We start from the raw sequence: 27,255 nt of genomic DNA, 5'->3' as shown, positions 1-27,255 counted from the left end.
TCACCCTTACGGTTGATTTGAGACAGGGTTTTGAGAAGGCAAAAAAGTCGGGGGGTATTGGGGAGAATGCTTTTAAGAGTTACAATCAGTGGTTACGAGGTTTTTTAGTGTTCTCAGCTTGTTACTTAGAGACAGGGGCTGGCTGGCAACTTTTAGCCTGGGGGGGCAAATGCATTCAGGTGGCCCTGGCAGAGAAGTAGCATGTAGCCAGGTGCCCGGAGCATGTGCGTGCTACGGCGCTCCCCCTCAAGTGTTCCAGGGAGGAGGAAGGTTCATATGGGATTAATGTAAAGTAAAAATAAAGATTAGGGGCTGCCCCCTGTAGTGGTGCCCATATGCAGGAGGGGACTCCCTTATGTAGGCCTACAGTAGTTCCCCCAGTAGTGATCCCCCTATGCAGTTCCCCTTATACAGTGCCACCAGTAGTTGTCCCCCCTGTGCAGTGCCCCTTGTGCCCCCAGCAGTAAGCCCCTTATATAGTGCCCCCAGTAGTGGTACCCCCTATGCAGTGCCCCCAGTAGTGGTACCTCTATGCAGTGGCCCTTATATAGTGCCCCAGTAGCAGTCCACCCTTCATGCAGTGCCCCCAATAGTGGTAACCCTTATACAGTGCCCCTTAAATAATGGCCCCAATTGTAGTAGTCTACCCCCTATGCAGTACCCCCAGTATTGTCCTTTAAATAGAGCCCCCAGCAGTGGTCCCCTGATTCAGTGCCCCAGTGGTAGTCCCCTCCCCCCTATGCAGTGCCCATAGTAGTAGTCCCACCTTGTAGTGCCCCCAGTAGTAGTATTCCCCATTGTAATGCCCCCAGTAGTAGTCCCCCCTTGTAGTACCCCCAGTAGTGATCTCCCCCTTGTAGTGCCCCCAGTAGTGATCAGTGTCCCCAGCAGTAGTCCCCCACCCTTGTAGTGATCTCCCCCTTGTAGTGCCCCACCTTGTAGGGCCCCCAGTAGTGGTCTCCCCCTTGTAGTGCCCCCCCAGTAGGCACACATAATAAAAAATAAATAAGCACTTACCTCAATCCCCGCTCCTGTCACCGCCATCGCTGCAGCCCGGGGGGCACATGGCATTCTGCCCCCCGGCGCAGCCCACCTCTGCTTAGAGACCAGGCCCATTGAGCATCCCAACTTGATCCGGTAAATTTACTTGGTCCATGAGATGTTCATGAAATCTAGGGGAAATTTTTGGCGGGACTATGATGAGAAATTCCGTAGAAAGCAGGATGGTAATTCTATGCTGCCCCTGGGTTTCAAGGATGTAGAAGTTTGGTTAGAGGTCACCCAGCAGCATAGGAGTGGATATGAGGTACAGGGTAAGAAACAGGGATGCTCAGGGTACGTGGCAAAGGGGAAGTGTTTTGCTTTTATTGATGGGAAATGTACCAGGGGCTCCAATTGTCATTTTTGACACTGTTGTCGAATATGTGGAGCATCTCACCCAGCCAAGGACTGCAAGTCCTCAGCGGGAAGCGAACACACAGAACAGCTGCACACCAGCAGCGATGCGAAATAAGGCATCTTCGCCGGTGGTGCTAGCAGAGTTGAGAAGGTGGTTATATAAGCAGGGAGGAAGCAAAGTTTTTATTAGATGGTTTTACTTTAGGTTTCTGTTTACCCATCAATAGCGAAGTGCAATTTGTGTCTCGCAGGAACCTGCATTCAACCAGGGAGTGGCCCAGGGTGGTGAGGCAGAAGGTGGATGCAGAAATTAGCTTAGGTCACATGTGCAGCCCTTTCCCTACCTCGCCTTTGGCTGGTTTGTGCAGTTCTCCCCTCGGGTGGTGCCTAAGAAAGTTCCGGGAATGTTCAGCTTAATCCAGCACCCACTCTCATGGCGGCTCCGTGAACGACGCTATTCCAGGGGAATGTTGCCGGGTTCGTTATCAGTTATTTGAGGAGGCCCTCAATTTGATCAGGAGTTTTGGCCCTGGTGCCCTCTTAGCGAAGTTTGACATTGAATCAGCCTTTTGTCTTTTGCCATTACACCGCGATTCCCTGCGGTTTATGGGGTTTAAAATAAACGGGCAATTTGATGTTGATAAATGTTTACCCATGGGTTGTTCTGTCTCTTGTGCCTATTTTGAGAAATTCAGCTCCTTCTTACATTGGTGCATCCAAGCAGGCACCGGGCATCAGGGCATCGCTCATTATTTGAATGATTTTCTCTTCATAGGTCCAACTGATAGTAACATTTGCCAAGAACTTTTGTTCTCTGCTAGTGCTCTATTTCTGGTCATGGGGGTTCCCGTGGCTAATGATAAGACAGAGGGTCCCACTCGTTGTCTCTCATACCTGGGCATTGAAGTAGATATGGGGGCAAAGTGCTGCAGCATCCCTGCAGATAAGGTTCATAAGCTTTTGGGGCAAATTGAGGAATGTTTGAGTGCATACAGGGTGAGATTGCGCCAAGTTCAGTCGCTATTAGGCTCCATTAATTTTGCATGCAGGGTCATCCCCATGGGGAGAGTGTTTTGCCGAAAGCTGGAGAGAGCAACCACAGGCATTAGCAAGCTGCATCATACCATACGTTTATATAGTGAGATTAAGGAAGATTTGCGAGTATGGGTAGATTTCCTAGTCAATTTTAATTTAGAATTGATTTGGCCTTCAAGCTAGTGTCTAATTATGGGCTACAACTTTTTATGGATGCAGATGGCTCTTCCAGTTTTGGGGCTTTTTTCCGGGGGGAGTGGTGTGCAGCCCCTTGGCCCCTGTCGTGGATTGCCCACAGTTTCACAGCCAACTTGCTTTTATTGGAACTTTTTCCAATAATTGTGGCCATGGAATTATGCGCTAATATTTTGTCTAACCGAACCATAGTCTTTCGGTGTGACAATTTAGTGGTGGTAAATGCAGTTAATAACCAGTGGTCCTTGTTACCTCAGGCCCTGCGGCTTTTGAGGCATTTAGTTTTGACATGTTTTCATTTCAACATAAATTTTAGGGTGAAACATGTGCCGGGTGTTGACAACGAGATAGCAGATGTGCTTTCATGTTTCAACTTTGATAGATTCCGCGTTTTGGTGCCGGGGGCTAACCCCCTTGGTTTAACATGTCCTTCTTATGTCTTGCAGATTATCGATCAGGCATAACTCTACTTGCGTGAAAATCCTTGGCGCCATCCACCCTGCGTGCATATACAGTAGCATGAGAAGATTGGGAGGCTTACCGGCTTAGGTACAAATAAGAGGGTGAGTCAGCGGAACAATGTTTGCTGTCTTTTGTGTGGGGTAACTATCAGCAGGGCAGGTCTAAGTCACTTATGTCCACGGCATTGGCTGGTATCTCATTCCCTTCTAAATTGTTCCAAGGTGAAGGATCCCACTAGGTCGTTCGTCCTTAACAAAGCCCTCAAAGGCTGGGCCAGAGAGAACCTGATACCCGTCGACCTATCGAATTTCATTTGTTAAAGGACCTGTTGTCAGGGCTTTCATCAGTAGTGGACTCTGAGTTCGAGGTAGCCCTTTTTAGAACAGCTTTTTCCTTTGCGGTTTTTGGTGCCTTTAGAGTAAGTGAATTAGTGGCTACGAATAAGAGTTCTTTAGGCACAGGTTTATTGATTAAACATGTTTTAGTTAAAGAAGAGACTGTGCTTTGCAATATAGCCCCTTTCTAAAATAGACCAATTAGGTCAGGGGCGTTGGATATCTATAAAAAGACATCCCAAAGGGGATATTTGCCCATGTCGATTAGCGTCCCTATTCCTTCAGTTGCGCCCAGCAGGTGGCGACCAGTTCCTTGTTAATCAAAATTCTTTGCCCCTCAAAAAATTCCAGTTTTCTGCCATATTTAAGCGCTGTTTGACCAATTTGGGCTTAAAGGGTCAGGTTTACTGTACTCACTCTTTTCGCATTGGAGCAGCTACTTGCGCAGCGGCTAGCGGTTGCTCAGCATCAGAGATTCAGGGCATGTGGCGATGGAAGTCAGCAGCGTTTAAGAGTTAGGTTTGTTGTGATAAGGTTTAAGTTGTGCCTGTTGCGCTAACCCAAAAATGTAGTTTACCTGTCAGTTTTTGAATGATTAGCATTCAAAAACTGGGGGTGTGAAGGGATTTTTACATTTTTCCTCTGAGTGGGCCTAATTTCAATTGGCTTATTAAGAGGTCCACAGGAGGTTTTTTAATTTTTCTCCTTCGCTTGGGTTGTTATTCGTTATAGCATAATTTGGTTTACCATTGCCTGGTTTTGGGTGATGTTTTTTCTGATGGTTAGAATTTTTCTTTTGCAGCAACTATCACATCATTGGAGCAAGTGTGGCTGGTAGGCCACTCATATGTCTATTGGGGTGAAAGGCACCCTTTGGCTAAAAAGGCTGTTCTTTTAGTGAAGGGGCATAGGGTTAGATGGTTAGGTGTAAGGGGTTTGAAGTGGTCAGCTTTGTTGGATTTACTTTACAAGCAGGAACAGCTTTGGGGGAAGCCAGATTGGTTGATAGTACACCTAGGTGGGAATGATGTTTGTCAGATAAAGGGAATTTACCTTATATTGAAGGTTAAGGCTGATTTGATGGAAATTTGTTCTCGCTGGCCTCTGGTGAGAGTAGTCTGGTCAGAGTTTGTGCCCAGATACCTTTGGAGAGGTTCTAGGTGTACAGGTGCTTTGGAAAAGCTAGAAAGAAAATTAACTCAGCCATTTCCAATTTTGTGACATCTTCTGGAGGTGTGATAGTGAAGCATCCTTCTTTAATTTTGCAAAGTCCTCAGTATTTTAGGGCGTATGGTGTGCACCTTTCTCCTTTAGGTATGGGTATTTTTCTTAAGGCTCTTTTTTCAGTTTTTGATTAAAGGGATTGTTTTTGGTTGGCTTGATTTGTTTTGTAATTCTATTGGGTGGCAGGCTACAGTTCTTAGAACCTGGCGTTGGCGGGAAGGCGCTGCTAACCAACAGCCACATAGGGTGTAAGTGGTCATTGTGGGGCACTTGCCCTTTTGAAGGACGGCGGGTATGTACCACTCATACAGGCGGGACAATGGGCGCTGCCTAGTGGGAGCGTCTGGACTGTGCCATATTAAAAGGTGGTGAGACCTTTGTAGCGCGGTTTACACCTATATACAGGGGGGGACCGTATTAGTCTCCCCCCCCTATTTTTATGATTTTAATTGGCTGGAACTGGGTTTGGTAGCACCTTCTTTGCCACACTTTTTAAGATTTAAAATATGGTCATTCAATTAATAAATACCGTGACCTTAAACCAATGCACTTGTGTCTGTGTGGTTATTGTTATTATATAAGTTAGCTTAAGTTTGTGTTACAAGGTTTAATTACAATAAACAAGAGAGAAAAGTGAAAAAAGTATTGTCTCTTTGTTGGCGCACAAATGGAGAAATATGAATAAAATATAACTTTTAATATATAAATATTTAAAATTCACTTAGCCTCATTAGTGAAATATTCCATGTTAATAAAATGTGAGACACACATATATAAGTATAATTTATTGGTATTAAATAATTGGATTATGTTGTCCTCATTAATAATAATTTTATTAATGAGGACAACGTAATCTAATGTATAAAATTGAATGATTAAATAACACAATGGAATAAGGACACAAAATAAACACAATATCAATTATTTACCGTAATACCAATAAATTTCTTTTGCTCCCAACTATGAATCAGCCACATTTATCTCTATATTGCAACCTTTAACATCTATGTGACAGATAACGTGTGAAAAGGACAGGACAGAGGAGGAGCTCAGGAAATCCCTGAGTACAATACACCTGTATTACCTGGGAGACTGCAGGCACAATTATCACTTACGCTGACACTTAGCATGAGACGGCTTTGGGTGCTGCTCTTCTCTGTGGGGTGTATTGGAATGGTGAGTACAAGGGGGTGCTGTGGGTATTAAGTCTTTGGGTGTAATATCAGTAGATATATAATATTAGTGTGACAAGAGTTGGTGAGGGAATCATTTATTTAGGGAGAGTCACATTGAAATTAATGGACTTTTTTAAATACTAGACTCCCTTTCCATACAGGCAATGTACTGTATGCTAACTAAAAGGCCAATGAAGTGCAAGCTCTTCAGGTAAGTTTAGGTGGAATGTCTGCTTATTTATACTGTACTCAAGAATGCATACAAGTAAAGAATAGAATGAGATCACTGTCATTGTTCCTATTCAGTTCAATTTATGTTGCAAAACAAATGTTAAATTTTAAATATGATTATACTGTACATTGGTATAGCTTAATCTCAGTTGCATACAATACGGTATTTATAAAAGAGAATTGCTCTTATTTATGGACATTTAAACTAACGTTTTTAATGACCATTAAACATGTGTTCGTAAGACGATACCACACTTGCACATTGCACCTTCACCATAGGATTCTGTGGTGCATTTCAAACATTTGTTTTGTATACTTATATTTTTGAGACACATTCTTTTTTATGTGTATTGTAAATGTTTTTATAAGGGGAATCAGTATGATTTACCGCTGGCCGCAAATCCCGACAGCAGAAGCCCTGCAGTGAAGATCCGACAGGTAAGTAATTTTTAAATTTACTAACCTAACCTCCCCCCCTAACCCTTATCCTCCCTTAGGGGTGCCTAACCCTAACCTCCCCCCCAAGTGCCTAACCCTAACCCCCTTCTAAGTGCGTAAACCTAACCCCCCCCTTTCCCTAGCCTAACCATAACCTCGTCGGAAATTTGAAGCCTGTCATTAGACCCTTGCCGGGATTAGAGCAGGAAGCTCTCTGGGGCTTGCGATGGATGAGACCCTACCTCAGGGGTCTCATCGGAAACCCCAATGGTCGCGATGGTTGCGACCATCGCGACCATCACCTGGCTGTTCGCAAAAGCTGTGGGTGGTCACCCACAGCTTAGTGAGCAGCCAGGAGGCTGCAACTACAAAAAAGAAAAAATGCCCTGATTCAGAGCGAGAGCTCTTCAAGTGCGTCTGGCTCTGAATCAGGCCCATAGTACAGCGTGGTCAGAATTTTTAATTCTATTGCCTATATTTAGCTGTGGTTTGGTTTGAATTAAGATGGTTTATGTTGTAATTAATGGAACTAAAATACTGAAGCTGGGTACACACTTAACGATTGTGTACCCAGCGTTGAGGCCCATGATCCCTGTGCCGATGGGCCGACATATTGGGCAGTCTGTACACACTGGGCGATCCAGTGCCTGACCATCTGATATGTCAGACCCCCTCCGCATAGCACCATAGGCAAACGCAGGGGGGTTTACGGTTGCCTGGAAACCCCCCTCCCCAGCCCACACCATGACTACAATAGAAATAGTAATATAGAATTTTACTAGTGCTGCATGTTCTTCTCAGGATCACAAATGAAATAAATAGCACCACCTGTGGGTCTTTTATCATGTGTCTGTTAGTAATAAATACACCTGTGCACCAAGTAGGAGATCTTGAAAACATGCACTGTTAGGGGTGCACTGCTATAGACCATCAATAGAGTTAATCATTAATGCTATATAATAATCCAGTGGATGAAGAGACAGATATGTACATATATGTTCAGGGCAGTGCTAGGTTCCTCTGCTGCTTCCTCAGACTCCAGGACTTGGGCCCTCATTCAGAGCCGGACGCTATTTGCGGTCGTTCGTTTAAAAACAAGGGGTGGCTATTTAAATGATCCGTACGCACATTGCAGTGTGTTCACACCTCTAAGTCTGAACGAACGAGCAAAACATACGCTCGTTTATTTGTAAAAAACGCCCCCTGGCCGCACGCATCCTACGTCATGTCCGCTATTTATTAGATTAATCGAGTACATCGACCAGCGTATGAACTGCTCGCTATTCTTGTGGTTGGTGTTTGCTACCACAAATTTGCGTGCAGTTCTGGCTATAAAATAACCCAGTGACGTGGTCAATGACGCTGCTGTTTTAAATATACACACCCATAAAACGCCCGTTTTGACCTTTAAGCACGCCTGCGTTCGGATCTCCACTCCCCATTTTCAAGCACCTTCCCCTGTTACCACCCACATACGCCTCATTCTGTCACTCAAAATAGCAGGCACTCGCTATATAGCGTACAAAGGATTTTCGGCCGCACTGACTGGTTCGCGCATGCGTACTAAAAAGCGTACGCATGCGCAGATGTGCAAACATCGCTCGGAACGAGCGTACTGCCGCTAACGAGCGGCTCTGAATGAGGGCCTTGGTCCCATAATCTGGAATGGTGCCCACATGTGAAATAAAAACATTAAGCTCAGGCAGGATGGCCCTACTGCCGCATTTAGTGGCTTACTGTGATCACTGGTCCTGTATATGCTGGAAGTATGACACACAATACACTTTGTATGATGCATATTAAAGCTGGTTAAGTGCTAATTATGTCCTATTCATGGACTGGCCCCACTCACTCTAAAATCAAGCATTTGGAAAACCCCCTCTAGAAATCCTGCGTTTGCCACTGTAGCGCCACATGGGATCGTCAGCTGCATTGCCTGATCTTCCTGCATGTACTGTACTGTACAAAAAATCATGCGATGCGGCTGACGACCCCACGGGAGCATGCACTACACAATATTGCCGATATGTCGTTCCGATGCATCGGAATCGGGCAAATCGTTAGCAATATAATGTAGTGTGTAGGGGCCTTAAATTCTGTATTCTTCTGCCACCTTCATATACAGTATGATTAGGTTTATGTATCATGTATACTGTACTATGACCTTACAAGTTAAGACATTTACAATGATCTTATTCAGTCCTATGAATCCTCATTTGTATACGGAACATGTAGAATGTATTGAGATGTTGTGCATGATCAGCAGACATTGCAAAATATGCCTAACATAAGCATGCAATATACTGTACAGTCAAATCTTGAAAAATCTGAAATAAAGTTCCCAAATAAGCAAGACTATGGGCCAAATGTAATAGGGTGTCAGTTTTAGTAACAGTACAAACTCGCACTTTCTCGCACTTTTAAAAAGTGTGAGTTTGAACTGAAACTCGTAAATTCAATAGCCTGCAAATTTTTCAGTTCGAGGGTACCGCATTTGCGAGTTTAGGCGCGTTTAGGACTATGTAAACTGACACCTTTTATTGCGAGTAACATTAAAAGGTGCGAGTTTTAGAGAAGCCATCACAGATCAGTGAGATCCGTGATGGCTTCTGTGTATGTTTAAAAAAAACCGTACACCCCCTCCCCAAAAGCATAACCAGCCCCGGGCTTTATAAAGCCTGTCCTGGTTCTAAAAATGCAGGGGCCAAAATGCGTAGGGGGCCCCTGTATATTAAGAACCAGCACAGGGCTTTGTTGAGCTTGTCCTGGTTCTGGAAAATCAGGGGACAAAACGATTAGGGGTCCCCTGAAAATTCAAAAACCAGCACCAAACTCTTTCTAGCGGGGGGATAATGCCACAGCCAGGGAAAACCTCTCACCGGTTTCCCCGGCCAATGCATTATCCCTGACCGCTAGTCAGTCCAGGCCGGGGATCCCTGGGGAGTTGGGTACCCCCCCAATAAAGGGGTATCCCTCTCCATGGCATCCCAGGTCTAGACTGATAGTCCGGGGCTATCCCCGGCACCCTAGGGCGGTGGGTGCCGGGTTGATAGTGTAAAGTGTAAAATTAAAGTTTCCATATTGTCTTTAGTTGTAGAACCACAAGTACCAGCAAGCCTCCCTCGCATGCTGGTATTTGGAGAACCACAAATACCAGCATGCGGGGCATTACGGGCCCACTGGCACTTGTAGTTCCACAACTAAAGAAATACGTAAATAAACAGACACACACCGTGAAAGTAAAATTTGAATAAAACATACATGCACACTCACACATACTCACCTAGTATCCGAAGTAATCCATAGGCGTGTACCTGAAAAAAAAATCCCTACTCACCTCTCCTATGCGTAGATCGCGTCTACTTCTCCAAGTATGCATTCCAGGGGTTAAAAAAAAAATCCACGCAAAAAAAAACTGAGCCATGCCGGACCAAGCAAAGGTATGTGTGTACACATACCTTTGCTTCACGTAAATGACCTGGGCACACATGTGACCTGTCATTGAAGAGGCTGCCAGCCAATCAGGGAGCATCTCCGTTGGAACAGCTCCATGATTAGCTGAATGCGGCCAGCCTGTGTCTCCCATAGACTTCAATGGTGAGAAATCCCCATTGAAGTCTATGGTGAGAACCGCTACATCGTAGCCGCAAGGTTAACTCAGGTTAATCTTATGGTTACATCAATGATACAATGTCGTATCATTGATGTAACCACAAGATTAACCTGAGTTAACCTTGCGGCTACGATAGACTTCAATCGGGATTTTTCACCATTGAAGTCTATGGGAGACACAGGCATTCAGCTAATCAGGGAGCTGTTCCAATGGAGATGCTCCCTGATTGGCTGGCAGCCTCTTCAATGACAGGGCACATGTGTGCCCCGGTCATTTACACGGAGCAAAGGTATGTGTACACACATACCTTTGCTCGATCCGGCATGGATCGTTTTTTTTTGGAGGATTTTTTTTTTAACCCCTTGAGTGCCTACTTGGACAAGTGGATCTATGCATAGGAGAGGTGAGTGTGGATTTTTTTTCAGGTACCCCTATGGATACTAGGTGAGTATGTGTGAGTGTGCATGTATGTTTTATTAAAATTTAACTTTCACGGTGTGTGTCTGTTTATTTATGTATTTCTTTAGGTGTGGAACTACAAGTGTCAGCGGGCCCGTAATGCCCCGCATGCTGGTATTTGTGGTTTTCCAAATACCAGCATGCGGGGAGGCTTGCTGGTACTTGTGGTTCTACAACTAAAGACAATATGGAAACTTTAATTTTGCACTTTACATTATCAACCCGGCACCCAGTGCCCTAGGGTGCCGGGAACAGCCCCAGGATATCAGTCTAGGCCTGGGGTGCCCTGGAGAGGGGTACCCCTTTATTGGGAGGGTACCCAACTCCCCAGGGATCCCCAGTCTGGACTGACTAGTGGTCAGGGATAATGCTTTGGCCGGGGAGACCGGTGAAAGGTTTTCCCTGGCTGTGGCATTATCCCCCCGCTAGAAAGAGTTTATTGCTGGTTTTGGAATTTTCAGTGGAACCCTACTCAATTTGTCCCCTGATTTTCCATAACCAGGACCAGCTCAACAAAGCCCTGTGCTGGTTCTTAATATACAGAGGCCCCCTGCGCATTTTGGACCCTGTATTTTTAGAACCAGAAAAAGCTTTATAAAGCCCGGGGCTGATTATGCTTTTGGGGAGGGGGTGCACATAATTTTTTTAACATTTACAACCTTTTACATAAGTACACACAGTAAATGCATGTATCTCATCGATATGTGCATGTTTCTGTGTTAATCTGACTTGCTCAGAATATACTCGCTATCCTGACGCAGGTCTAATATTTGGGGACTTTCGTTAATCTTTTTTTTGCGAGTCTAAAACAGACACCCTATTACATTGGGCAAGTTGATTGTTTTCAAAGTGAAAACATCTGGATGCGAGTTTGAGAATGGGGAATGTTAGTAACTCTGAAAAATGCGAGTTTTAGTGAACAGACACCCTATTACATTGGAGAGTTGTGAAAAATTGCGAGTTTAGCATCGAACTCGCAATTTACCAAAACTGACTACCTATTACATTTGGCCCTATATGTCAGAAATATATACATATATATATTGTGACACAGTTAGGTTAGGGGGTCCCTCTCCTGGGTAGAGGACTCCTTCCTTACACACACACACACAGCAGCAGGGAAGCAGCACACCAGTCTGGATGCAAGTACAAGCTGGTCGGCACCAGTCTTTATTGTACAATGTCAGAAAACATAAAGAAAACATAAACAAAAATCCTAGCCCTGTCGGGGCACTAACTTCACAGGTAGTTCCCTCACTACCAGAACCTGGCAGGGCCTAATGCCCTCACCAGCAACAAAGCACAGCACAGTACTCACAGATAGGTTTTCCAAGTGTCTCTGAGCAAACTCCCTGTCTGCTCTCCCAGGTGAGACAATCAGCCCTCAACACACTAGGCTTATATTGGCCACCCTCAGGTGGGAACCTAATCAAGCCTGTTACCAGGCTAAGAGAACCAAAACCTGGAGTGGCCGTGGGTGGAGCCCTCCCTCTCCTCTCACCCACAACCCCCAGGTCCCAAACCGGCTTTTCAAAAAGCCGAAACTCAAGCCTGCTTCACTGCAGACTTTCTCCTGGGGGTTTAAAACACAAAAGACAGGAATCTGGGACAAATGTACCTGCCACAGATCACTTTACCAGTGATCCTATCACATATCCCCCCCTTTGTTTCGACCTGTGGGGTGGAACAACTGAAGCCCCCAAACAATGAACGCATGACAACGCGTCAGCATTGGCCAGCTGGCTTCCTGGCCTGTGTTCCACTGAAAATTTTAAAGTTTGTAACGCCAAGAACCATCTTGTAATTCTCGCATTACTGTCCTTATTTTCAGACATCCACTTCAGAGGGGTATGGTCAGTGATCAATTTGAACTTTCTTCCGACCAAGTAGTACCTGAGAGCCTCTAACTCCCACTTTATGGCCAACGCCTCCTTCTCCACTGTGGCATAGTTTCTCTCATGTACATTCAACTTTCTGCTAAGATAGAAAATAGGGTGTTCCTCACCCTCCTTGTTCTGGGACAGGACCGCTCCTATACCTACTTCTGATGCATCGGTTTGTACTATCAATTCCCTTTCAAAATTAGGAGTCATTAGGACTGGTTGGGAACACAACGCTACTTTCAACTCCTGAAAAGCTTTCTCTGCCTCAGGACTCCATTCTACCATGACTTTTTGTTTGCCTTTGGTCAGGTCAGTCAGTGGGACTGCCATGGTGGCAAAGTTGGGTATAAACCTCCTGTAGTACCCCGTAATTCCCAAGAAGGCTCTCACCTGCTTCTTATTCAGAGGCCGTGGCCAGTTTTGAATGGCATCAACCTTATTGAGCTGAGGCTTTATCAGGCCTCTGCCAATGGTGTATCCCAGATATTTTACTTCCTCCATGCCTAGACAACACTTTTTTGGGTTGGCTGTCAAACCTGCCTTATAGATGGAGTCCAACACTGCTTGTACCCATGGTAAGTGAGACTGCCAAACAGGACTATGAACGGCTGCTTATCTGGATGACCACGTCATCCAGATAAGCAGCCGCATACCATCTATGGGGCCTTAGAATCCTGTCCATCATTCTTTGGAAGGTAGCAGGTGCCCCATGTAGCCCGAAGGGCAACATCTTGTACTGAAACAAGCCCTCTGGCGCTGAAAAAGCTGTCTTTTGTTTGGCGCTCTCGGTTAACGGTACTTGCCAATACCCTTTGGTTAGGTCAAGAGTGGTTAAATACCTTGCCGTCCCTAGTCTCTCAATCAGTTCATCCACTCTTGGCATCGGGTAGGCATCGAATTTTGAAACACTGTTCAACTTTCGGAAGTCATTGCAGAAACGCACGCTCCCGTCGGGCTTTGGAATCAACACAATGGGACTTGACCATTCACATTGTGATTCTTCAATAACCCCTAACTCTAGCTTATTTTTAATTTCTTTCGACACCAATTCTCTTTGTGCTTCTGGTAACCTATATGGCTTTAGATTAACTTTAACCCCTGGGTCAGTGATGATGTCATGTTTAATGACCGAGGTTTTCCCAGGTACATCAGAGAACAGCACCCTATTTCTAATCAGAAACTCCTTGACCTCTTGTTGTTGAATTGCCGACAGGGTTTTTGCCACTGTCACTTCAGGAACTAAGGGCCCTGGATTTACTGGAGGGTCTCGGACGTCCGACAGTACCGTTCTATCTTTCCAGGGCTTTAACAGATTTATATGGTATATCTGTTCCGGCTTTCTTTTCCCCGCTGGTAAACTTTGTAATTGACCTGCCCCACTCTTTCTAAGATTTCAAAGGGCCCTTGCCATTTAGCCAAAAGTTTATTTTCCACAGTGGGAACCAATACGAACACTCTGTCCCCTGGAGCAAAGCTGCGTAACTGAGCATTGCGGTTGTATACCCTCTGCTGTGCCTGTTGAGCCTGTTCCAGGTGCACTCTCACTATCGGCACTACCGCAGCAATTCTCTCCTGCATTTGAGAAACATACTCAATCACCATTTTGTAAGGACTAGACTGCCCCTCCCATGTCTCTTTGGCAATGTCTAGTAACCCCCTTGGGTGTCTCCCATACAACAAGTCGAAGGGTGAAAACCGGGTGGAGGACTGGGGAACTTCTCTTATGGCCAACAATAAATACGGCAATAAGTAGTCCCAGTACCTACCATCCTTGTCGACCACTTTCCTAAGCATGTGTTTTAACATCTTGTTAAACCTCTCGACCAGCCCATCGGTTTGGGGGTGATAAACCGAAGTTCTTAACTGTTCGATTTTGAACAGGCGGCATAACTCTTTCATGACTTTTGACATAAACGGTGTACCCTGGTCAGTTAGTATCTCCTTAGGTATACCCAGCCTGCTAAAGACATGAACTAGCTCTCTGGCAATGGTCTTGGTTGACGTATTGCGCAACGGGATCGCTTCCGGGTACCTGGTAGCGTAATCCATTATGACCAGAATATACAGGTGTCCCCTGGCAGACTTCACTAAGGGTCCAACCAAAGCCATCACTATTCTTTCAAACGGCACCTCTATAATAGGCAATGGAACTAGTGGACCCTTAAAATGTGGCCTGGGAGCATGATACTGACACTCAGGGCAGGATGCGCAAAAGTCAGATACCTCTTTATGAAGCCCGGGCCAGAAAAACCTCTGCATTATTCGCTCAGTGGTTTTCTCTACCCCTAGATGGCCTGCCGTTATATGACCATGGGCCAGATCCAACACTGTTCTTCTGTAGGCTTTGGGAACTATTAGTTGTTCCACAACATCTTCCCCCTTCTTAGTCACCTGATATAACAAATCCTGCCACATTGCCATGTGGGGATAGGACAAAGAACTATCAGGGTCTACGGGTTTACCATCAACTACTTTTACATTCTCCCTGGCTTTTACCAAAGTAGGGTCATTCAACTGCTCCACGGCAAAGACCTCTCTTCTGACCTCTAAATCAGGCAGATGATCACCTGGCCCAACAACACTTCCCACCTCAATGGGAGGCACATCAGTTGGCGGGCCACCGTCACGCTCCGCATTCTCTAGTTCGCCAATCATAGTAGAAAAAGGGAATAACTCTGACTCAGAAGAAACTCCCTCCTCCACTACATCGACAACCTTCTCAAATGGATCGGGGTTGTTCACCTCTGGAACAAAACGGCTTTCCCACAACTTCCAGAAGTGAGCAAAGTCTCTCCCCAATATTGCATCGTACATCAGACCATGTACCAAACCTACAGAAACTATAGCAGAACCACATGGTGTCTCGATGTTCACCTCGGCAGTAACATAATATCGAGTATCCCCATGTATGCAGGTCACACCAACAGTTTTCCCTTCACGCCGCAAGGGGTTCACCAGCTCAGCTTTTATAAGTGTCACCAAGTACCAGAGTCTAACAGTGCCTCTACTCGGTTGCCATCTACAGTGAGTACACACATGTGCTTATCAGTCTCAGCCTGCCGGTCAGCCGTACAGGCTGTCTGTGCAAAGAAAGACCCCCTGTGGTAGACATGAGCAGTATCACATTGCATAGGTTCAGTTGTAAGTGCACAATTAGCGGCAATATGGCTGAAGCCACCACATCGGAAACACTGAGTCATATTAATGTCTAGTCGTTTACGGGGCAAGAACCTGCCCGGCCTGGCAGACCTGTCTCCAGGTTCTACACCCTCAGTCTTAGGTACAGTCCACCACTCAGCACCTTTCTCCCCTGGAACAGTCTTACCAGTGTCTGTTGGAGTTCGCCGGTGCGCCATCGGGGCTCGGTGGGGCATACTCATCAGCTCCTCAGCTGCCACGTACCTCTCCACCAGCTCGACCAACTGGTCCACGGACTAAGGGTCTGCATGGCTCACCCACTTGCGCAGAGTCGCAGGTAATGATCGCAGGTACCAGTCCATCACGACCCTTTCCACGATCTGTGGTCCCATCAGCGTCTCGGGCTGTAGCCATTTTGAGGACAGATGGACGAGGTCATGCATCTGTGAACGTGGAGGCTTGTCCATATGGAACTCCCAGCGGTGGACCCATTGGGCACGAACAAAGGTGGTGACTCCCAAGCGAGTTAGGATCTCCTGTTTTAGTTTTTTATAGTCCTTGGCATCAGCCAGGCATAATTCAAAATAGGCCTTTTGTGGCTCCCCAGACAAAAAAGGTGCCACCAGACTTGCCCACTGCTCCTTGGGCCAACTCTCCCTTTCGGCCGTTCTTTCAAACGCGGTGAGATAGGCCTCCACATCATCACCCGAAGTCATCTTCTGGAGGAAGCGACTAGCTCGTATGGAGTGAGTGGTGGTGGGAGGACCAGTACCAACATCTCTGGGCCGGGCGATCAGGTGCTGTACCACCTCTTTTATGGCCTGGCTGTTTTCCGCTAAGGCCCGGCGGGTTTCCTCGATGGCAACCTGTTGTTGCCCCTGGGCTGTCTCCAAGGCCAACAGTTGCACCCTAGTGGATTCCTGCAGAGCCCTGGTAGATTCCTGCTGAGCTCTGGTAGATTCCTGCTGAGCTGCTGTAGCTTGGAGCAGGGCTTTAATAATGTCCTCCATTTTGTCCTGGGGTGTAGGTTGGAAGCTGAACCTTGCCTCTCTGAGCATGGGCTGACGCCTCCTCTATGGGACTCCAAGGACACAGCGTTATTTCCACACTAACAAATTGGGTGTCTGTCCCTTTAATTTTTAAACGGAAAGTTTTCCTCTTGCTGCAACTTCAGTGTGTGTGAGTGCCCGCATTCTCCACCATATTGTGACACAGTTAGGTTAGGGGGTCCTTCTCCTGGGTAGAGGACTCCTTCCTTACAAACACACACAGCAGCAGGGAAGCAGCACACCAGTCTGGATGCAAGTACAAGCTGGTCGGTGCCAGTCTTTATTGTACAATGTCAGAAATAACATAAAGAAAACATAAACATGAATCCTAGCCCTGTCGGGGCACTAACTTCACAGGTAGTTCCCTCACTACCAGAACCTGGCAGGGCCTAATGCCCTCGCCAGCAACAAAGCACAGCACAGTACTCACAGATAGGTTTCCAAGTGTCTCTGAGCAAACTCCCTGTCTGCTCTCCCAGGTGAGACAATCAGCCCTCAACACACTAGGCTTATATTGGCCACCCTCAGGTGGGAACCTAATCAAGCCTGTTACCAGGCTAAGAGAACCAAAACCTGGAGTGGCCATGGGTGGAGCCCTCCCTCTCCTCTCACCCACAACCCCCAGGTCCCAAACCGGCTTTTCAAAAAGCCAAGACTCAAGCCTGCTTCACTGCAGACTTTCTCCTGGGGGTTTAAAACACAAAAGACAGGAATCTGGGACAAATGTACCTGCCACAGACCACTTTACCAGTGATCCTATCACAATATATATATGCATATATTTAGACACACATATATTTATATATATATATATATATATATATATATGTATATGTATACATATATATGAATGCACACATATACTGTATATATATTTACCCATAGTTAAAGTTCAATACCTTACTCAACTACATAATAAAATCTGTTATGTTTTAGAGAAAAATAGCATTGTACATTTGTACAAATGCTCGTGGACCTGATATTTTTAAGAATAAAGTTATTAAATAGATTACGTAATACAAATATTTTTTTGTTGTAAAACACACAAACATTTATTAAAGTCAAATAATTTTTTATGATCGCTGTACAATTATTATCTGATGATCTAGTCATCTATGGGCTGATAGAGAGTAAATCGGATGCTACTCTGCGTCGGCGCAATCCGATGCGCACAAATGCGTATCAAGGTTTAATCAGTGTATGGGAAACAGGTTTTGTATGTCTGTAACAAATAATTAAAATGCACACAGATACTGGTATGCGCAGAGGAGTGTTTTAAATGCAGAGTTAAAGACCATTGTCAGAAGACTGAATGTCTTTTGCAATTGTATGCCTTTTGTTCAATGCTACTGTAGTTAAGAGGAACTGACATTTACACTCCAAATATGCAGAGGAAAACCTTTGATGAGCTATCAGACTTTATGACTCCAGCAAACATCTGCTGGTCACCTCTGAGCAGAACAACCTTACTGTCTAAGACACCTTGTAATTTGGTTCAGGCAAACATAATATTAAATATGTCAATTAATGGGTAAAGTTAGGGGTATATATATATATATATATTAATCCATTACACATACACTGATGCACATAACGCACACACATAAACATATACTGTATGCATACACATAGATGCTGGTATGTGTATCCACATATGTGCACATAGACGCTCACATACATACTCACATACATACATACGGACATTACACGGACGCACATATGTGAACACATATGTACAAAATGGTTCCCTTTCACTACGGTAAATAATCAGAGTTAGTAAAGGTATTTTGAGCTAATGGTTACAATGTAATAAGTACTTAAATGAGATCTAAGGTTTAGAATATAAGGGACATGTCATGTTTGGTATCATACTAAATCCCTGTTCATTTGCATACCTGCTTTCCTATCGGCAAAGAAGTCAAATCTTGAATCCGCTAGTTATGGATGATAGGGATTTATTGCATAGATTGTTATTAGCATGCAGTGTTGTAGCTAGTTGTTCGGCAGAAAACTACACAACATGACCGTTTGAGGACTGAGCCATCCCCCTGATGACACCATATGAACTAACCAATGACTAGAGTGACCAAATGCAAGAACCAATGGAAACCTGCCAACTTGTCTATTTGCTCTCTCTGTAACCTGTACTGAATAGATGCTGTGAGCTGGTCTCAGTGTTCAGTCATTTCTCCAATTCTTTGGATGATGGTGACCGCAGGGTTCAGGATTTAAATACTGCATACTGGGACCAGTAGCGCATGCGTGTGTGTGGCTGTACTTATATACATCTTATTGCTTTTTATTCTAATTGTTAAATATTTCCCTGATTACATAAATAACTGCTTGTGCTTTGGAACCACACGATTGGACTGGAAAGCAATTCTTACTTAAGCGACTTGCAGTGCTAAATAGCGACTATTAGGAATCAATAGATGGGGGCTCGTCAGCTGTGAGGTCATGCTACCGGAAATCATTCAATGCTACCGTATTTCGATTCCTCAACAAAGGGTGGATTATGTGCATCACATACCGGTAAGAATGTAATCTGTTTTTAAAAAAACTGTTTAATACTCAGTGTTGTGAAATCGAATATCAATTTTTTGGGTGATCTAAGGGCCGCTGGCTAGGACAAAAGATAAAAGTCCATTTCTCGTATTGTCACTTTTGTGCTGCAATAGGCGATTCGCAAATAGCATATGTGTCTTCCCTGTATTACTGACGCATGTTTAAACAATTGTTTTGATAGATAGTCTGATCAGTTAGTAGAACACCTCTGAATAGGTACTACTAAGAGGAAAGTATTTTTCTGCACAGAAAACAAAGGTATGTGAATGTGAATGGGTGCTTGTGATGTAATAAGGAAAAAGAAAAAAGGAGAGGTTTTTACTTTATGAACTGTTGAAAATAGACAGGGCCAGCTAAGGTGTCCAAGAAGTGGATAGGGCAAGCTGAAGCAGTATACATAGCAGGTATAACTGGGTGAGAAACCGGAGGGTGTTTCTCGGTCGACTTCCAATTGTAATCGCAAAGTCCAATGATAAGTTAGTATCTCTGGGCAATGTGATCGGACCACACAGTGGTGTGAAACTGTGATTGTGGAATTGGTTGTGGTGGAGGAAATCACTGGCAAGGCTAAGGAATACTTAGATGCTACCAGTGGACAGTAACTCAAAGTAGGAAGCGGCAGGCAAAGTTTGGTATAATTTGTCTGGAAAGCAGAAGTATAGCATAGGCTGGATTTTGTTTCCTTATTGTGTAATTGTATAAAATTGGCAGAAAACGCTTAGCGCTCTTTTGTATACAGTGGGTAGAAGTGAGTGGACGCAGCTGGTTGTAATTCATCCACCGGTTGAAATCTCTAGCAAAAGTAGCAAATCGTTGTCCCAAATGGGTACTAAGCAGTTGCTAGGGATGGTCGATGAGATGCTGCTTGTGAATGGGCTGACCGGGTCAGCAAGGTATATAATGAATATGAAGTATGGTAAGTACGCTACTGCATACTGTGACATATGGGTCATGATGACTAAGGGATGTGTGAAACCCTTTCCTAAAGTTAATAGTTTTGATTCAGAGGTACTAAATACAGTCAGAGATAACATATGTTTAGTGAAGTCTCTGAAGAAAAGAGTAAAGTATAATGATTGTTTAAAGTTATGGCAGCCTGAGGGGAATACGTGGCATGGTGGTATATGTGAGTCACAAAACAGCGTACTTATGCAGCAAAGCAAGATGCCACTCAATAGCATACCCACACTGCAAGGTAGCATCACTGTGCTCCGCCGATACCAAAAAAAAAAAAAAAAAATTAACAAGTAACTTTATCCTGTTTTAAGGCATTTTTTTAAGGTAATGTTCCTGAAGAAGATAATGAACTCACTGTAAATTCAGCCATTGCCTGTGCTATTAACATGCAAGAAATACCACACATGTAAGGAAGGGGAGTGGTCCCCCTAGCAGGGGCAGCAGCTGAAATTGGTGAGATGAGTGTAAAAAAAAGTAATGGTTATGTTAGCTCAAATGTGTTGTCGATCAAAATAATTTATCATTTTAGATATTTAAGTAATTTTAAGTGTGTGCAAGCCTTAAGTCATTGTGCAGTGTGGAAAAGATCAGGTGTCCTTGTTTACAGTAAATATTGAGATTGAGAACTGAAGTCAGAAAAGCTAATATATATGTTAATTTTTCTTTGATCTACTTGGAAGTCTAGACAACAGATCCATTATATGCAAAGAAACTTATGCATTTAAGGTACACATTAGCACATATGCAGTGCATGTTTTAAAGTACTGGAGAATTCATAAGTAATCACAGCAAACCCAAATATGAAGGTTCTCTATGTATAGTTTGTACATGCTGCATATGAGAATTTTCTGTGTGGAGTTTTGTATGTGCTCATTGTATGTACTTCTGAAAAATCCTTGCAATACAGCAGTTAATGAATTCACTTCTGAGTAAGTTATAATATGTGGTGCGTTATACTGTATTATCTGTGTATTAGATCGCATTGAAACCACATATAATATTGCAGTTATAACTGAGTATGATTTGAAGGTTTCCTGAATACAGTATGTGTTGTGCTCTAATTCATTTATGTCATGTTTTAATGATACTAAACTGTTGTTGCTTCATCTTTCACAAACAGGGCACAAGGTTGCAAAGGACAAATTAAAGCCATGCCAGACTAAGGTTAAATACTTGGGACACTGTCTAACCCAGGAGCTAAGACACTTGACGACTGACAGAATACAGGCCATACGGACCATGAAACTGCCGCGAAATCCGTACCTTCTTGGGCATGTGTGGATACTGCAGAACTTGAATCCCAGGTTTTTCTATTTTGGCATTACCATTACAGGAATTGGTGTCATCCTCAAAACCTGATCATGTCACACAAACTGAGGAAACAGAGCAGGCTTTTCTTAAAATTAAGGATAGTCTGACAAGAGCACCTGCCTTGGGAATACCAGATTATGAAAAACCTTGTGAGTTATATTGTACTGAAGCTGATGGCTGTGCAGTAGGTGTCCTCACACAGAAACATGGTGATGCTAGCAGTCATGTAGCATACTACAGTGCACAATTGGACACTGTGGCAAAATCACTCCCTACATGTTTAAGAAGTGTAGCAGCAACTGCTATTCTGGTTAATAAGAGCGAGGATGTAGTATTAGGTCATGAAATGATTGTTTATACACCATTTGCTGTATCTGCTTTGCTGAATTCTGCCCAAACCAGACATGTTTCTTCAGCTAGGTTCACGAAATGGGAACTAGCTCTAATGGCACCTGCAAATATTACCATTAAATGGTGCAATACATTAAATCCAGCAATGTACTTACCATACTGTATGTGCCTCAAGATGCACAAAGGCTGGAGAGAGGTGAGTCACTGGATGAATGTGAGTTTTGCAGGTATACTGATTCACATTATTGTATGGAGTATTTGAAACAGACCTTTACTGCAAGACCTGACATACGTGATACACCATTAGAAAATGCAGATTTGATGTTTTACACAGATGGGAGTTGTCCTAGACAAACTGACACAGGAGAATTATGCACAGGTTATGCTGTTGTAAATGATGAGGATGTTGTAGAAGCTGAACCACTTGGTCCACCTCACTCAGCCCAGGTGGCTGAACTGGTGGCATTAAGGAGAGCATGTGAGCTGGCAGAAGGTAAGTCAGCTAATATCTACACTGACTCTAGGTACGCCTTCAGGGAAGTACATGATTTTGGGGCTCTTTGGCATCTGAGAAATTTTATGAAAGCAGCAGGTACACCAGTCACACACTCACACCACATGAAAGGACTCTTGACAGCAATCCAGCTACCAAAGGCAGTAGCTGTCATCAAATTTGAAACCCACACATGTGAAGAAGACCCAGTGTTGTTGGGCAGTAACAGAGCAGATGAAGCTGCCAAATGGGCAGCAGGGTTATGCATAAATGTAACAACTGATAAAGTGATGGTCTTCCAGACAATAGACATGCAGAAATTAATTGAGATGCAAAATTTGTGTTCCCTACAGGAAAAGGCAGGCTGGAGATCAAAGGGATGTGTTCAGGAATCCTCCAGACTCTGGAGAGATGGACTAGGTAGGCCTGTTGCTCCCAATGCATATTATCTAAGCTTGGCTGAGGCAGCTCATGGTCTGACTCACCTGGGAAAAGTAGGTATGTGCAAGTTGGTCAGAGCATACTGGTGTGCACCAGGATTTTCTTCTCAAGCTGGAAAGATAGCATTGTCCTCTCTGACTTGCTTGATGAAAAATGTTGGGAAGAAAATCCCTACTGAGCCATCACATATCCCTCCGACAGACGGACCTTTTCAGGTAATACAAACTGATTTCATTCAATTACCACCCTGCAGGAATCTCTAGTATGTATCAGTTTGTACTGATGTATTTTATAACTGGGTAGAGGCATGTCCTGCTGCCACTAATACTGCTGTTTTTACTGCTAAAAAGATTGTTCAGGAATTTGTATGCAGATACGGTATCCCTAGAATCATTGAAAGTGATAGGGATACTCATTTCACTGGTGACGTCTTCCAGAACATGTGCAAGCTCATGGGTATCAATAGTAGACTTCACACTCCCTACTGACCGCAAGCCAGCACCAAGGTGGAGAGGGTAAATGGTACTATTAAGAACAAACTAACTAAGATCACAGCTGAAACAGGATTAGGATGGCCAGAAGCCTTACTGCTAGTCCTCCATAGCATCAGGACCACTTCTAGACCTCCTCTTAATCTGTACCCCTTTGAGATACTGTTTGAGAGACAACCTCATTTGATTATAAATCCACAGGATGATCTGAAGAGTAATAACAAGGTTACTGTGAGATAGTTTATAAAAATGAGTAAACAGCTGAAACAGCAGCAACAGAAATTGAAAATGTAGATACCTGATATGCCAGAAACAAACTGTCATGTGTCATGATGTTAAACCTGGAGAATTTGTTATGATCAGAAATTTCTTACACTCAGGTTGTTTGACAGATCAGTGGGAAGGTCTGTATCAAGTGTTGCTGAGAAGTACAACATCCTTGAAAGTAGCAGAGAGAGATACCTGGGTCCATTCCACTCACTGCAGGAAGGTCAATCACCCAGAGAAGATACAAGGCGGGGTCACGACAGATAAAGTGGACCTGTCGATTGCGAGCCTGTTCCGGGAGAGATAGAGACTGCAGTGGAACACATGAGCTAGAGAAGTATGCAGACCACTATTCCAGCAATGGAGTGGCGGGCTGTTGGTTTGTCCTTATCTCCTACCAGGATTCTCATTATCCTTGTTTGTTTTGGGATTTCCTATTTCTGTGATGGAGGACAGATAACAGAGAGGGAAGCTGATGGTGATGTTGATGGAGTGGAGTCAGGAGAGGGAGCGATAAAACAATCAGGGTGGTATATGGTCAAACTCAGTAAAGTAATTGTTAAAAGATCTGTTATCCAAGAAACTCGAAGACAATATGAGGGGTTATTGTCTGAGGAATACTGTGTTTGTGAGTTCTGTGGATTTCTAATTGATGAATAGTGCATCCAATGATGCCAGTCCAAGAGTAATCTATATTTGGGCGGGCATCCTTTAGGGGATTACCATTCCTTAGTGGGTAAGGTCTTAAAAAAGACTGAGTGTTGGGTATGCACTCATGTGCCTCAGGGACAACATAATGTAGGATTAGTACCATTCCCATTAAATTTCTCTGAGGTCCTTGAATTACAGGGGGGAAGACCAGTGGATAAGAAATGTAATATATCTAGGCCCTTTAATTTTAGGCTCCACCAGTACCAGGTAGATAGATCCCTGTTATGCTTCAATATCACTAATTTCTGGAAACCAGGAAATTGGGAGGTGATCTGGAACAATCAGACAATGGCCTTTTCATACAGAGCTGATAATGAACCTATCGATTCTGAACTTGCACGCAAAATTATTGCAAGTGGGAGATATTTCCAGTATAGGTTCACACGTAGTTATGACAAAGAAATGGTTGTAGAGTATCATTAGGGTACTGTGCAGATGTTATACAGCCAGAAACGTGTACCAGTCAGATGAGAGAAATAGAAGCAGGATCCTTTGTTAGAATAATGTGTTCAATGGTAATGATGCATTCTGTTCCTTACTTACTCCCAGATGATGTGTATTTTATATGTGGGAGGAAAGCATACAAGTGGCTCTCTCCAAGTTCTGAAGGTTTATGTTTTATTGGTAAATTGATCCCAGAGGTTATGACACTTACATATGATGAAATGATTGGTATCCATAGAACCGCACCAACGCCATACATACACACACAGTATGAGCATCATGTCAAAAGAAATATGATGCCTGGTGAAGAACATATAAATCCCACCAGGATCAGTCTGGGAACTTTAAATTTTAAATATGTGCAAGACCTGGCTAAATTAATAGATAACATCACCGAGATGTATGATGACACATTCAGATATACTGGTAAAGAGCTACAAGCTTATAAAAAGGAGTTGGTACAACATAGGCTGGTGTTAAACTATTTAATATCTATTACTGGTGGATACTGTGTGACTGTGGCCACCCAATTTGGTGTCAAGTGTTGCACATACATTACAAATAATACTAGTGACCCCAAAGAGGCGATAGACCAGAAAATGGATGAAATCCTACAACTGAAGTGGGAGTTTCAAAAGGACCATAATATTTCATTGTATGTGACAGATGTAAAGGTAGAGAAATGGTTCTCTTTGTTAAACCCTGTAAAATGGTTCACCAGTCTGGCAGAGTGGGTACAGTGTATGCTTGCTAGCATAGGTAAACTCCATTATTCTTACACTGATTGGCATTTTAGTAATTGGTTTATGTGTTAGATGTGTTCTTGCTGTGGTGAAGTGTGGAAAATGTACCACTAAGGTGAACAGTAAAAAAGAAATCATGGTGGTGGTGAGTGGTGGTGGTATTGGTACTAAGGTTGATAAAGAACTATATTACAATCCTGAAAATGAATGTGCTGTCAGATAATAATATGTGAAAGTCTCCAATATCCAAATATTCCAAAATACAGAATATTCCGAAATAAGGAATAATTTTGGCATGACTAAGATAATGAAACCTTTGATTTTTGATGGTTCAATGTACACAAACTTTGTCAAAGGCACAAATTATTAAAAATAAAGTATAAAATGACCTATAGGCTGTGTGTATAAGGTGTATTAGAAACATAAATGAATTTCATGTATGTAAACAAACTTTGCTTGAGCCACAGAAATATTGAAAATATTGTATAAAATTACCTGCAGGCTGTGTGTATAAGGTGTATATAACACATAAATGCATTCTATGTGTATATTTGGGTCACATTCCCAAGATATTTCATTATAATATGCAATTATTCCAAAATATGGAATATTTCATTATCCAAAATATCCCTGGTCCCAAGCATTTTGGATATGGGAGACTCAACCTGTATAATAATAATTATTGTAAATGTTCCATGAAACATCATATAGAATTTAGTCTCAATTCCCCCAAAACATCCTTTATAGGTACGATGAGATCCCACATCCTACCAATGATCCCCTATAGATCCACAGATGGCATATAAGGGTTGTTTTACCATTCCTGAAGCGCATTATTGACGGTTCAATGACCAATCTGTGTCACACCATTTAGAACATTAAATAATAAATTATTATGCATGACTGGAAAGGTTAAGATTAGAAGGTGATAGTTTTATGTTTGCTATCAAAGGGTGGACAGTTAAAGTCAAATAATTGGCTATGATCGCTGTACAATTATTATGATCTAATCGTTTAAGGGCTGATAAAGAGTAAATCGGACGCTACTCTGTGTCGGCGCAATCCGATGCGCACAAATGCGTATCAAGGTTTAGTCAGTGTATGGGAAACAGATTTTGTATGTCTGTAACAAATAATTAAAATGCACACAGATACTGGTATGCACAGAGGTGTGTTTTAAATGCAGAGTTAAAGACCATTGTCAGAAGACTGAATATCTCTAGCAATTGTATGCCTTTTGTTCAATGCTATTGTAGTTAAGAGGAACTGACATTTACACTCCAAATATGCAGAGGAAAACCTTTGATGAGCTATCAGACATTATGACTCCAGCAAACATCTGCTGGTCACCTCTGAGCAGAGCAACCTTATTGTCTATGACACATTGGAATTGGTACAAGCAAACATAATATTAAATATGTCAATTAATGGATAAAGTTAGGGGTATATATATATATATATATTAATCCATGACACATACACTGGTGCACGTATTACACACACATAAACATATATGCATACATATAGACGCTTGTTTGTGTATCCACATACGTACACATAGAAGCTCACATGCATACTCACATGTATACATATGGACATTACACGGACGCACATATGCAAACACATATGTACAAAATGGTTCCCATTCACTACGGTTAATAATCAGAGTTATTAAAGGTATTTTAAGATAATGGTTACAATGCAATATGTACTTAAACGAGATCTAAGGTTTAGAATATAAGGGACATGTCATGTTTGGTATCATACCAAATCCCTGTTCATTTTCAGACCTCCGTTCCTATCGGCAAAGAAGTCGCATCTTGCGTCTGCTAGTTATGGGATTTAT

At 43.3% G+C, this 27,255-nt stretch overlaps 1 protein-coding gene across 1 annotated transcript in view; it reads left to right on the top strand.

The window, feature by feature from the left end:
• Positions 1-1,159: 1,159 nt before the first annotated feature.
• Positions 1,160-27,255, top strand: part of LOC148507437 (NXPE family member 3-like) — a 93,048-nt gene continuing 66,952 nt past the window's right edge. The window contains exon 1 of the mRNA XM_088446099.1: positions 1,160-1,306. Within this exon, the coding sequence (XP_088302225.1) occupies positions 1,160-1,306 (147 nt within the window). The remainder of the gene's footprint in view (positions 1,307-27,255) is intronic.

Source organism: Taudactylus pleione, unplaced genomic scaffold (assembly GCF_031769625.1).
Source record: "Taudactylus pleione unplaced genomic scaffold, aTauple2 ptg000393l, whole genome shotgun sequence".
Classification (NCBI taxonomy): domain Eukaryota; kingdom Metazoa; phylum Chordata; class Amphibia; order Anura; family Myobatrachidae; genus Taudactylus; species Taudactylus pleione.
The sequence above is the reverse complement of the archived record's forward strand: the minus strand, read 5'-3'. Positions and strand labels throughout refer to the sequence as shown.